This window comes from Physeter macrocephalus, chromosome 7, assembly GCF_002837175.3.
Source record: "Physeter macrocephalus isolate SW-GA chromosome 7, ASM283717v5, whole genome shotgun sequence".
Classification (NCBI taxonomy): domain Eukaryota; kingdom Metazoa; phylum Chordata; class Mammalia; order Artiodactyla; family Physeteridae; genus Physeter; species Physeter macrocephalus.
In genome coordinates this window covers 79,904,094-79,914,746 of record NC_041220.1, presented here as the reverse complement: position 1 = coordinate 79,914,746, position 10,653 = coordinate 79,904,094, and the positions used below count along the sequence as shown (strand labels likewise).

Genomic DNA, 10,653 nt, shown 5'->3' with positions numbered 1-10,653 from the left:
ATTGATCTGTATTTCTGTTTTTGTGCCAGTACCATATTGTCTTGATGACTGTAGCTTTGTAGTATAGTCTGAAGTCAGGGAGTCTGATTCCTCCAGCTCCATTTTTTTCCCTCAAGATTGCTTTGGCTATTCGGGGTCTTTTGTGTCTCCATACAAATTTTAAGATTTTTTTGTTCTAGTTCTGTAAACAATGCCATTGGTAATTTGATAGGGATTGCATTGTATCTGTAGATTGCTTTGGGTAGTATAGTCATTTTCATAATATTGATTCTTCCAAACCAAGAACATGGTATATCTCTCCATCTGTTTGTGTCATCTTTGATTTTTTTTCATCAGTGTCTTGTAATTTTCTGAGTACAGGTCTTTTACCTCCTTAGATAGGTTAATTCCTAGGTATTTTATTCTTTTGTTGCAATAGTGAATGAGATTGTTTCCTTAATTTCTCTTTCTGATCTTTCATTGTTAGTGTATAGGAATGCAAGAGATTTCTGGGCATTAGTTTCATATCCTGCTACTTTACCAAATTCATTGATTAGCTCTAGTAGTTTTCTGGTGGCATCTTTAGGATTCTCTATGTATAGTATCATGTCATCTGCAGTGACAGTTTTACTTCTTTTCTGATTAGGATTCCTTTTATTTCTTTTTCTTCTCTAATTGCCATGGCTAAAATTACCAAAACTATGTTGAATAACAGTGGTGAGAGTGGGCAACCTTTTCTTGTTCCTGATCTTAGAAGAAATGGTTTCAGTTTTTCACCACTGAGAACGATGTTGACTGTGGGTTTGTCATATACAGCCTTTATTATGTTGAGGTAGGTTCCCTCTATGCCCACTTTCTGGAGAGTTTTTATCATAAATCGGTGTTGAATTTTGTCAAAAGCTTTTTCTGCATCTATTGAGATGATCATATGGTTTTTATTCTTCAATTTGTTAATATGGTGTATCACCCTGATTGATTTGCATATATTGAAGAATGCTTGCATCCCTGGGATAAATCCCACTTGATAGTGGTGTATGATCCTTTTAATGTGTTGTTGGATTCTGTTTGCTAGTATTTTGTTGAGAATTTTTCATCTATATTCATCAGTGATATTTGTAATTTTCCTTTTTTGTAGTATCTTTGTCTGGTTTGGTATCAGGGTGATGGTGGCCTTGTAGAATGAGTTTGGGAGTGTTCCTTCCTCTGCAATTTTTTGGAAGAGTTTGAGAAGGATAGGTGTTAGCTGTTCTCCAACTGTTTGTTATAATTCACCTGTGAAGCCGTCTGGTCCTGGACTTTTGTTTGTGGAAGATTTTTAATCACAATTTGAATTTCATTACTTGTGATTGGTCTGTTCATATTTTCTATTTCTTCCTGGTTCAGTCTTGGAAGGTTATACCTTTCTAAGAATTTGTCCATTTCTTCCAGGTTGTCCATTTTATTGGCATAGAGTTGCATGTAGTACTCTCTTAGGATGCCTTGTATTTCTGTGATGTCCGTTGTAACCTCTCCTTTTTCACTTCTAATTTTGTTGATTTGAGTCCCCTCCCTCTTTTTCTTGATGAGTCTGGCTAAAGGTTTATCAATTTTGTTTATCTTCTCAAAGAACCAGCTTTTAGTTTTATTGATCTTTGCTATTGTTTTCTTTGTTTCTATTTCATTTTTTTCTGCTCTGATCTTTATGATTTCTTTCCTTTTACTAACTTTGGGTTTGTTTGTTCTTCTTTCTCTAGTTCCTTTAGGTGTAAGTTTAGATTGTTTATTTGAGATTTTTCTTGTTTGTTTTTTGAGATAGGATTGTGTTGCTATAAACTTCCCTCTTAGAACTGCTTTTGCTGCATCCCATAGGTTTTGGGTTGTCATGGTTTTTTTTGTCATTTGTCTCTAGGTATTTTTTGATTTTCTCTTTGATTTTTTCATTGATCTCTTGGTTATTTAGTTATGTATTGTTTAGCTTCCATGTGTTAGTGTTTTTTACGTTTTTTTCCCGGTGATTTGTTTTTAATCTCATAGCATTGTGGTTGGAAAAGATGCTTGATATGATTTCAGTTTTTTAAAATTTACTGGGGCTTGATTTGTGACCCAAGATGTGATCTATCCTGGAGAATATTCCATGTGCACTTGAAAAGAAAGTGTAATCTGATGTTTTTGGATGGAATGTCCTATAAGTACCTTATCTATCTGGTCTGTTGTGTCATTTAAAGCTTTTGTTTCCTTATTAGTTTTCTGTCTGGATGATCTGTCCATTGATGTAAGTGAGGTGTTAAAGTCCCCCAGTATTATTGTGTTACTGTCTATTTCCTCTTTTATAGCTGTTAGCAGTTGTGTTATGTATTGAGGTGCTCCTGTGTTGGGTGCATATATGTTATAATTGTTATATCTTCTTCCTGAATTGATCCCTTGATCACTATGTAGTGTCCTTCCTTGTCTCTTGTAACATTCTTTATTTTAAAGTCTATTTTATCTGATATGAGTATTGCTACTCCAGCTTTCTTTTGATTTCCATTTGCATAGCATATCTTTTTCCATCCCGTCACTTTCAGTCTGTATGTGTCTGAAGTGGGTCTCTTGTAGATAGCATATATATGGGTCTCTGTTTGTATCCAATCAGCGAGCCTGTGTCTTTTGGTTGGAGCATTTAATCCATTCACATTTAAGGTAATTATCTATATGTATGTTCCTATGACCATTTTCTTAATTGTCTTGGGTTTGTTCTGCTGAGAAATGAGCTGTTAACCTTATGGGAGTTCCCTTGTATGTTATTTATTGTTTTTCCCTTTCTGCTTTTAATATTTTTTCTTTGTTTTTAATTTCTGTCAATTTGGTTACTATGTGTCTCGCCGTGTTTCTCCTTGGGTTTATCCTGCCTGGGATTCTCTGCACTTCCTGGACTTGGGTGGCTATTTCCTTTCCCATGTTAGGGAATTTTTTGACTATAATCTCTTCAAATATTTTCTCTGGTCCTTTCTCTCTCTCTTCTCCTTCTGGGACCCCTATAATGTGAATGTTGGTGTGTTTAATATTGTCCCAGAGGTCTCTTAGGCTGTCTTCATTTCTTTTCATTCTTTTCTCTTTATTCTGTTCTGCGGCAGTGAATTCCACCATTCTGTCTTCCAGGTCACTTATATGTTCTTCTGCCTCAGTTATTTGCTATTGATTCCTTCTAGTATATTTTTCATTTCAGTTATTGTATTGTTCATCTCTGTTTGTTTGTTGTTTAATTCTTCTAGGTGTTTGTTCTTTAATTCTTCTAGGTCTTTGTTAAACATTTCTTGCATCTTTTCGATCTTTGCCTCCATTCTTTTTCCGAGGTCCTGGATCATCCTCACTATCATTATTCTGAATTCTTTTTCTGGAAGGTTGCCTATCTTCACTTCTTTTCGTTGTTTTTCTGGGGTTTTTTCTTGTTCCTTCATCTGGTACACAGTTCTCTGCCTTTTCATTTTGTCTGTTTTTCTGTGAATTTTGTTTTCTTTCAGGCTGCAAGATTGTAGTTCTTCTTGCTTCTGCTGTCTGCCCTCTGGTGGTTGAGGTTATCTTTCCCCCCAGTCTTTATTCTTCCCTGTAGATTTCTTAGTTTAACTTTTACAGCTGAGGTTCAAATATTTTTTGGAATAAGATAAATATAAATAAAATAAAGCTGGATTTTTTTTTCCTTTGTAATCATTCCATAATTTATGTAAATATCTCTTACCTAAGAAGGAGTTTTATTCACATGCAAACATTTGTATGCATTTAGGTCATTGCTGTTCTTTACAGTAGAGGCACAGTTGCTCCTTTAAGGCTTAGATATAAATTAAATTTAAATTAGCTCGATGTTTATAAAGCTATTTTCATAGCCAATTAGTTGTGGTAGTTTTTTTCTCCCCAAGGCCAGTATTTGACATTATTCAGTTTCAACAGAGACATGAAATTGAATTCTAATAACAATAAGTAATTTAGAGGCAGGTTGTGTGATTTTAGTTGTTGCTGTGGGAACTGAATCAAAATGTATAGCAAAATTCAATCTTCAATTTAAATAAATCTCTCAGTAATTTCATGTGCTTGAAAACTATTCCAAAGGAGGAAAGAGCATAATGCTGGCAAGTGTTTGGTAGCATGATAGCTGTTTGTATCGTAAAATGGATTTAAAATATGAAGTAAGCACAATGCCACAGAGTGAAATCAACTGTCACAATTAGCAAATAGTGCACGTACTTGGGATGTTCACTCATCCTGCATGAATACAAATAGAAAAGGATGAAAAGTTCCTTCTTGTAATCCTGAAATCTGGAAACTTTTGTTCTTGTTCTGACTGCCACTGAACGTGACCTGGAAGACATCATGTAACCTCTACAAAAAAAATCTAAGACTGGTTATATCATTACAAATATTGAATGCCATTGTGGATTTATAAAATAAATACAAACATTTGATTTTACAATTTTAAATTTTGTTTCTTGATCTAGAAAACCCGTAAAAAACATTGAATTTTGCTAAAATACTTGCTTCAAAACCAAATTAATACTTTTGAAAAGCACTTTGTGTTTAACCTTGAGTTCAGTAGTATTTCTATAAGGTATTGAAAAACTCCATTTTCACTTAATACAAATTATACCAGAATGGAATGGGCATTGTTCTGAAATAGATATATCAACAAATAAACTATTAATTAAATGAATATTTATATAATCTTTTTCTCATTGATAAAATGCAATTAATTCCATTTGAAAGTATGGCAGTAGTTACTTCAGTGTCGTATAACTGTTGACTGTACTATACACTGTACTTTTGAACAATTAGAAATGTATATTTTTTTGATTTCTTCAGAATCTCATCTAACATTATATAATAAATATCTTTCCATTTATCTATGTGGTCTTTGTCCCTAAAATTTTTAATGCCTGAATAATAGCCAATTGAGTTGCAACCCCCTAGAGCTGGACATTTAAGCTATTTCCCATTTTTTTACTATTATAAATAATAATACAAAGAAGCACCATCAGAGAAGCATCAACTTTTTCTTCCCCCTCTTGTGAATTATTTATTGAGGATTAAACTACTTGTGGTATAACTACGAGTTGAGAGCTTCAACATTTTTATAGCTCTTGCTGTGTGTTACCAAATCATTTTATAATGTCGGTATACAATTGTGTAGTACAATTTGCTTGAAGCCATTCCAGCCCTGAGGTTTTATTAAAATATATTTCTAAAAAAAAAAATATATATATATATTTCTGAAAAATGATAATCAGTCATTTTAAAATAGATTCATTTGGGCATCTTTAACAAATCATGATGAATTGAGGCAATTGAATGTAGTTAATTATTCATGTATGGTTTTCCTCTTAAGAATTTCTTGGAAAGGAGTGAAATGTCATCCCAAGATATATCTTAGATCAGTACCTAACTTAGGTTACTGGAGGCTATATGGAAAATACAATTCTCATCTTAATATAGAAGATAATTGTTGATAGTCCTTATCTCTAGCTCTAATTTAAATAGCTTGAGCTATTTTTAAATAGCTCTGATTTAAACAGCCTTAGCTTTTTTTATTAAAACTGTATGCTGAGACGGCCAAGAAAAACATTAAGGGACAATACTTCTAGCATTTGCGTTTGTATTATAACTATGTAAGCAGCCCATGCATTAAGACTTGTAACCTTTTACAACAGAAGACTATTTCTTTTCTCTTTAGATTGTTTAGCATAATAGCCTAGTAAAAGTTATCTAAGGGCATTTTTATCTTCCATTTCAAATTATAAAGAGGCTGATTCTAGAATGTGGCCAGAACTGAGTCATCTTCAGTCTAAGGCCCTGGAGTCCCAGTGTACTGTAGGTCAACATTTTTGTTTTGGCTGTTTTTCCTATGAGACCAAAAGAACTTTGTACATAAATCAGGTAAGAAGAGATTAAAGTTTTCAAATCAGACCTAAAATCCTTTTCAAATCAGACCTAAAAAGTCTTATAAATAACATTAAAATACTTTTAAAGGCCAGTTTGGCTCACGGATAGCTCTAAGGACACATTCTCTCCCTAGGCAGAGTCTGAGAAGACTTCTGTGGTTCAGAATGGTCTTGGGAAATTTAGCCACCTTAGATGCCATTTCTGGGTAAGAGAAATAACTTCATTCTCACCCAGGTATTTCGCTCCCCTCTTGGCCAAAATTTTCTGCACCACAAATCTAAACTCACTTTTGATGTTAATCATACAAAGTGTCTATGTCATTTTTTCTGTCTTCCTTTGGAAGACTTGCCAAAACTATTCCCTAACTTGAACAAAGCAATACCTAAAAGTCCCAAATTTATTTTTTAATTGTAATAAGTGATACAACGCTTTAATTCTACTTACATAGAAATAAGAATTTTAACAACATAATTACAGTTTAAATGTTATTTTCTGCTGTGTTTTTTCCCTTGCAAGCAATAATACATTGTAAGGAAGGGCTGAAGTATAAACTGTGTTTTGGCATCTAATTTAAAAATGTTTAGTTTCTTTTAAACTGTGATGGACAGAAGAAACAATATCAATTATATGCTCTTTTTCCCTCTAGGAACATTTCATGGAAGTAATTCGAAACCAGGAATTTGTGTTATTACCAGCCAGTGAAATTGCAAAGCTCTTGGCCAGTGATGACATGAACATTCCTAGTGAGGAGACAATATTGAATGCACTTCTTACTTGGGTCCGTCATGATTTGGAACAGAGACGGAAAGATCTTAGTAAACTTTTGGCTTATATTAGGCTACCTCTCCTTGCGCCACAGGTAAACTATTTTTGATTATTTAAAATCAATGTCATAATTTCAACAACAGTAGTTGCTGCGACTTTGTGTAGTCAGCCTTCCACATCTGTGGGCTCCGCATCTCAAGTTCAGGAAAGCGTAGATTGAAAATATTTTTTCAAAAATTCCAGAAAATTCCAAAATGCAAAACTTGAAGCTCTCCTGTACCAGCAACTATTACATAGCATTTACGTTGCATTTACAACTATTTACGTAGCGTTTGCATTGTATTTGGTATTGTAAGTAATCCAGAGATGATTTAAAGTATACAGGAGACTGCAGAGGTTATCTGCGAATACTACATATTTGAGGTAAAATGTTGTATCCACACAAATCCTGGAACCAACCCCCTGTCCCCAGAATACTGAGGGACTACTGTATTCACTTTATGCTAATTACATTAATATGAGCTTATCTATTAATTACATTAATATGAGCTTATTTATTCTATTCAATATGATTATTTTATATATATCCCTATGAAATGTTAAGGTGAAAAGATAGCAAAAAAAATTCTGTTTGTTTTCAACCCAGAAGGTCTATCTAAATTGCATCCATTGAGTAACATTGTTGCTTTGAGGTTGTAATTTTATTTGACTCAGCTGCAGACCTATCCTAGCAACTGCAGACCTATCCTAGCAACTGAAGAATTAATAAAGCTGCTAATGAAAGAAACACTGGACTCTAGGAACCAGAAAATTTAGATTAATTCATTTGCCACACATTTATTAAGTATCCACTAAATGCTGGATTCTGGTGGTATATAAATTAATAACATGTTAATAGTTCTGGCTCTGACATCCTAAAACTCTGTGACTTGGCAAATTCACATACCTCGGTTTCTTCATCTGTCAAGTGGAGATAACATCCTTTCTGTCTCACAGGATTTTTATGGGCATCAGAAAAGTGCTCTGTGAAATAAAATGTGTTATAAATAATATTAGTATCATTATTATCATTATTTTAGAATTGAGAGATATCTAGTTGGTATATTCAAAGCAATCAGTAACATATTTACATGTATGGTTTCCCCTTTTTACAATTTCAGCTGGAATATACAAAAATTTCCTCTGCATACTTTGCTACTTATTTTGAGGCCTTAAATAGAGTCCTTGAAAGTAAAGAAAGAAGGAGCTGTTACTGCTTGAGATCAGATTTTTTGTTGTTGTTGTTTAAAGTGCCACGAGTTTTATTTTATTTGTATTTATCTTGAGCATTATATATTATTTCCATCTGTTGTGAGCAAAAGTTACTGTTTGTTCTCTACCTTATAGAAACAAAAATCAGTGCTGATGCTTTATAAGAAAGACCTCTCTTCACAGATAGAATATTGTATGAATTTATAGGAGTGAAACTACATGAACTGATGACAATTCAGGAACAATAACATCATAAAACATTTCTCTTAAAATCAGATTTAAAGATGAGAAGACTATTTTTGCTGATATCCAACAGAATGTTTTTCTTATCCTTTTCTAAATGAAAGAAAATAAAATCTGAAAAATCCTAGTGGACTTTGAAAAGAATCTGCAATTAAGTAACCTGACAATGAAAAGAATCTGTGCAATTAAGTAACCTGACAATTTACTTCAGTACTGTAGCTTCAAATATTTATGATACTATATTTGCATGACTCTAAGAGATCTTTAAATTTTCTTTTATCCAGGATACTGCTGATAATCGTAGCCATAAGATCTTAGAGTTGAAAGGCACTTTGGAGAACATTTAGTCTAACACCTGTTGTACAAAGGAAGTAACAGACCAAAAAAGTAAAACCATATGCGCAAAATCACAAAGTGATTGCATAAATCCCTTCTGCGTTGTAGTTTTCTTTGGCTTTGTTACTTGGCTAACGTCATATGTTAGTGTTATGAGACAGAGGTAGGACTTGAACCCAAATAAAGTTCTATGCCTTTTCCACTGAACTATTCTGCCTTTTGAATGTACTTTGTGTAAATTTGCGAGGTGGGGGGAGGGACATCAGGTGGAGGAAGAAATAGATTAAAAAATAAATCAGTAATTACAATATAATGAGATGAAGGCTGTGATCTATACATAAATATGGTATTATGAAAATAATTGGAGTGGCCCACCCAGACCGATGGTGGGGAAGCTAGGAGAACCTCTGAAGTGTCAGTCAGTTTGCAGGCTGAGTTCGCCACCCAAAAGAATGGGCATAATAGCCCAGGGAAGAAGGGGTTCTAGTTATAGAGCCATGAGCAAATATATCGTGTTCTGGAATTTGAAGATAGCTTGCATGGCTAGAGTACAGAAATAAAAGGGCAATGTTGAGAGATGAGGCTGGAGAGGTAAACAGACCAGATCGTGAAGGAACTCAGTCATGCCAAGGAGTTTGGATTTTATCCTAAAAGCAGTGAGGAAGCACTAAAGGGTTTTAAGTAGGGAATGGCATAATTATCCTTTTAGTTTAGAAAGATCCTATAACTGCATTGCAGAGAATGGATTGGAGGAGTCAAAGTAGAAATACACTAGGAAGGCTATTGGATTCAGACCAGTGAATTAATCACTTTCTGGAAGTGGAGGTAGAGAAATTAATTACCAGAATCAAGAGCTATTTAGAAGGTAGAACTGATGCAACTTAATGACCAACTCTGAATGGTGCGGGGTAAAAAAAAAAAAAGAAGGGTCCAGAATAATTCTGATTTGTGCAACTAAGTTGTTGATTAAGACAGAATACAGGATGAAGAGCTGATTTTGAAGGTGGGGAAGAAAGTAGAAGAACCATGTTCCCAGAGCTTCTCGACACCTTTAATCCTCTTAGAGTCTAAGAAGTTTTGAAAACTACTTATTTACGTTGTTGAAGCCAAGGGGAAGAGAGTGACACTGATCAAAGAGAACATGAGGGTAATAGGGGTGGAACCCTAAGAATTACTCATATTTAGTGGTAGTCCCAAACCTGCCTAAATACCTGTAGTACCATTAAAAAGAGATTGCAAGTTCTAGAAGGAGGAACTTTTTTGGGGGGGGCGGGCTGCATTGGGTCTCCGTTGCCATGTGGGCTTTCTTTAGTTGCGGCGAGAGGGGGCTACTCTTCGTTGCAGTGTATGGGTTTCTCATTGCGGTGGCTTCTCTTGTTGCAGAGCATGGGCTCTAGGCGCGCGGGCTTCAGCAGTTGTGGCTTGCAGGCTCTAGAGCACAGGCTCAGTAGTTGTGGCGCACGGGCTTAGTTGTTCTGTGGCATGTGGGATTTTCCCGGACCAGGGATCGAACCCGTGTCCCCTGCATTGACAGGCGGATTCTTAACCACTGTGTCACCAGGGAAGGAGGAAATTTTAACATCATCAGATGCTACAGAGAAGACAGATAAGGGTGGAGAAACCACTGAATTAGCCCAATGGTTCTCAAAGTGTGATTCCCCAACTATAGGATCAGCACCACATGGGTAATTGTTTAAAATGAAAATTATTAGACCCCCAGTCTACACCTACTGAATCTGAAACTCTGGGGGTGGTTATTAAAACACAAGCCAGCTGTGTTTTAATAAGCCCTCAGGTGCATCTGATGTCCACTCAAGTTTGAGAACCACTGTCTTAGCTTGATAAGTAGCAGTGATGGAAGCCACATTGCTCTGTATAATTTTTTTTTAACATCTTTATTGGAGTATAACTGTTTTACAATAGTGTGTTAGTTTCTCCTTTACAACAAAGTGAATCAGTTATACATATACGTATGTTCCCATATCTCTTCCCTCTTGCGTCTCCCTCCCTCCCACCCTCCCTATCGCACCCCTCTCAGTGGTCACAAAGCACAGAGGTGATCTCCCTGTGCTATGCGGCAGCTTCCCACTAGCTATCTAATTTACATTTGGTAGTGTATATATGTCCCTGCCACTCTCTCACTTCGTCACAGCTTACCTTTCCCCCTCCCCATGTCCTCAAGTCCATGCTCTA

General features: G+C 35.2%; 1 protein-coding gene across 6 annotated transcripts in view; it reads left to right on the top strand.

Moving 5' to 3' along the window:
• Nucleotides 1-10,653, top strand: part of KLHL5 (kelch like family member 5) — an 83,013-nt gene that overhangs the window by 38,444 nt on the left and 33,916 nt on the right. For all 6 annotated transcript variants that reach the window (XM_055086095.1, XM_028492056.2, XM_007102314.4 and 3 more), the window contains one exon: nt 6,512-6,724. In XM_055086095.1, the coding sequence (XP_054942070.1) occupies nt 6,512-6,724 (213 nt within the window). The remainder of the gene's footprint in view (nt 1-6,511; nt 6,725-10,653) is intronic.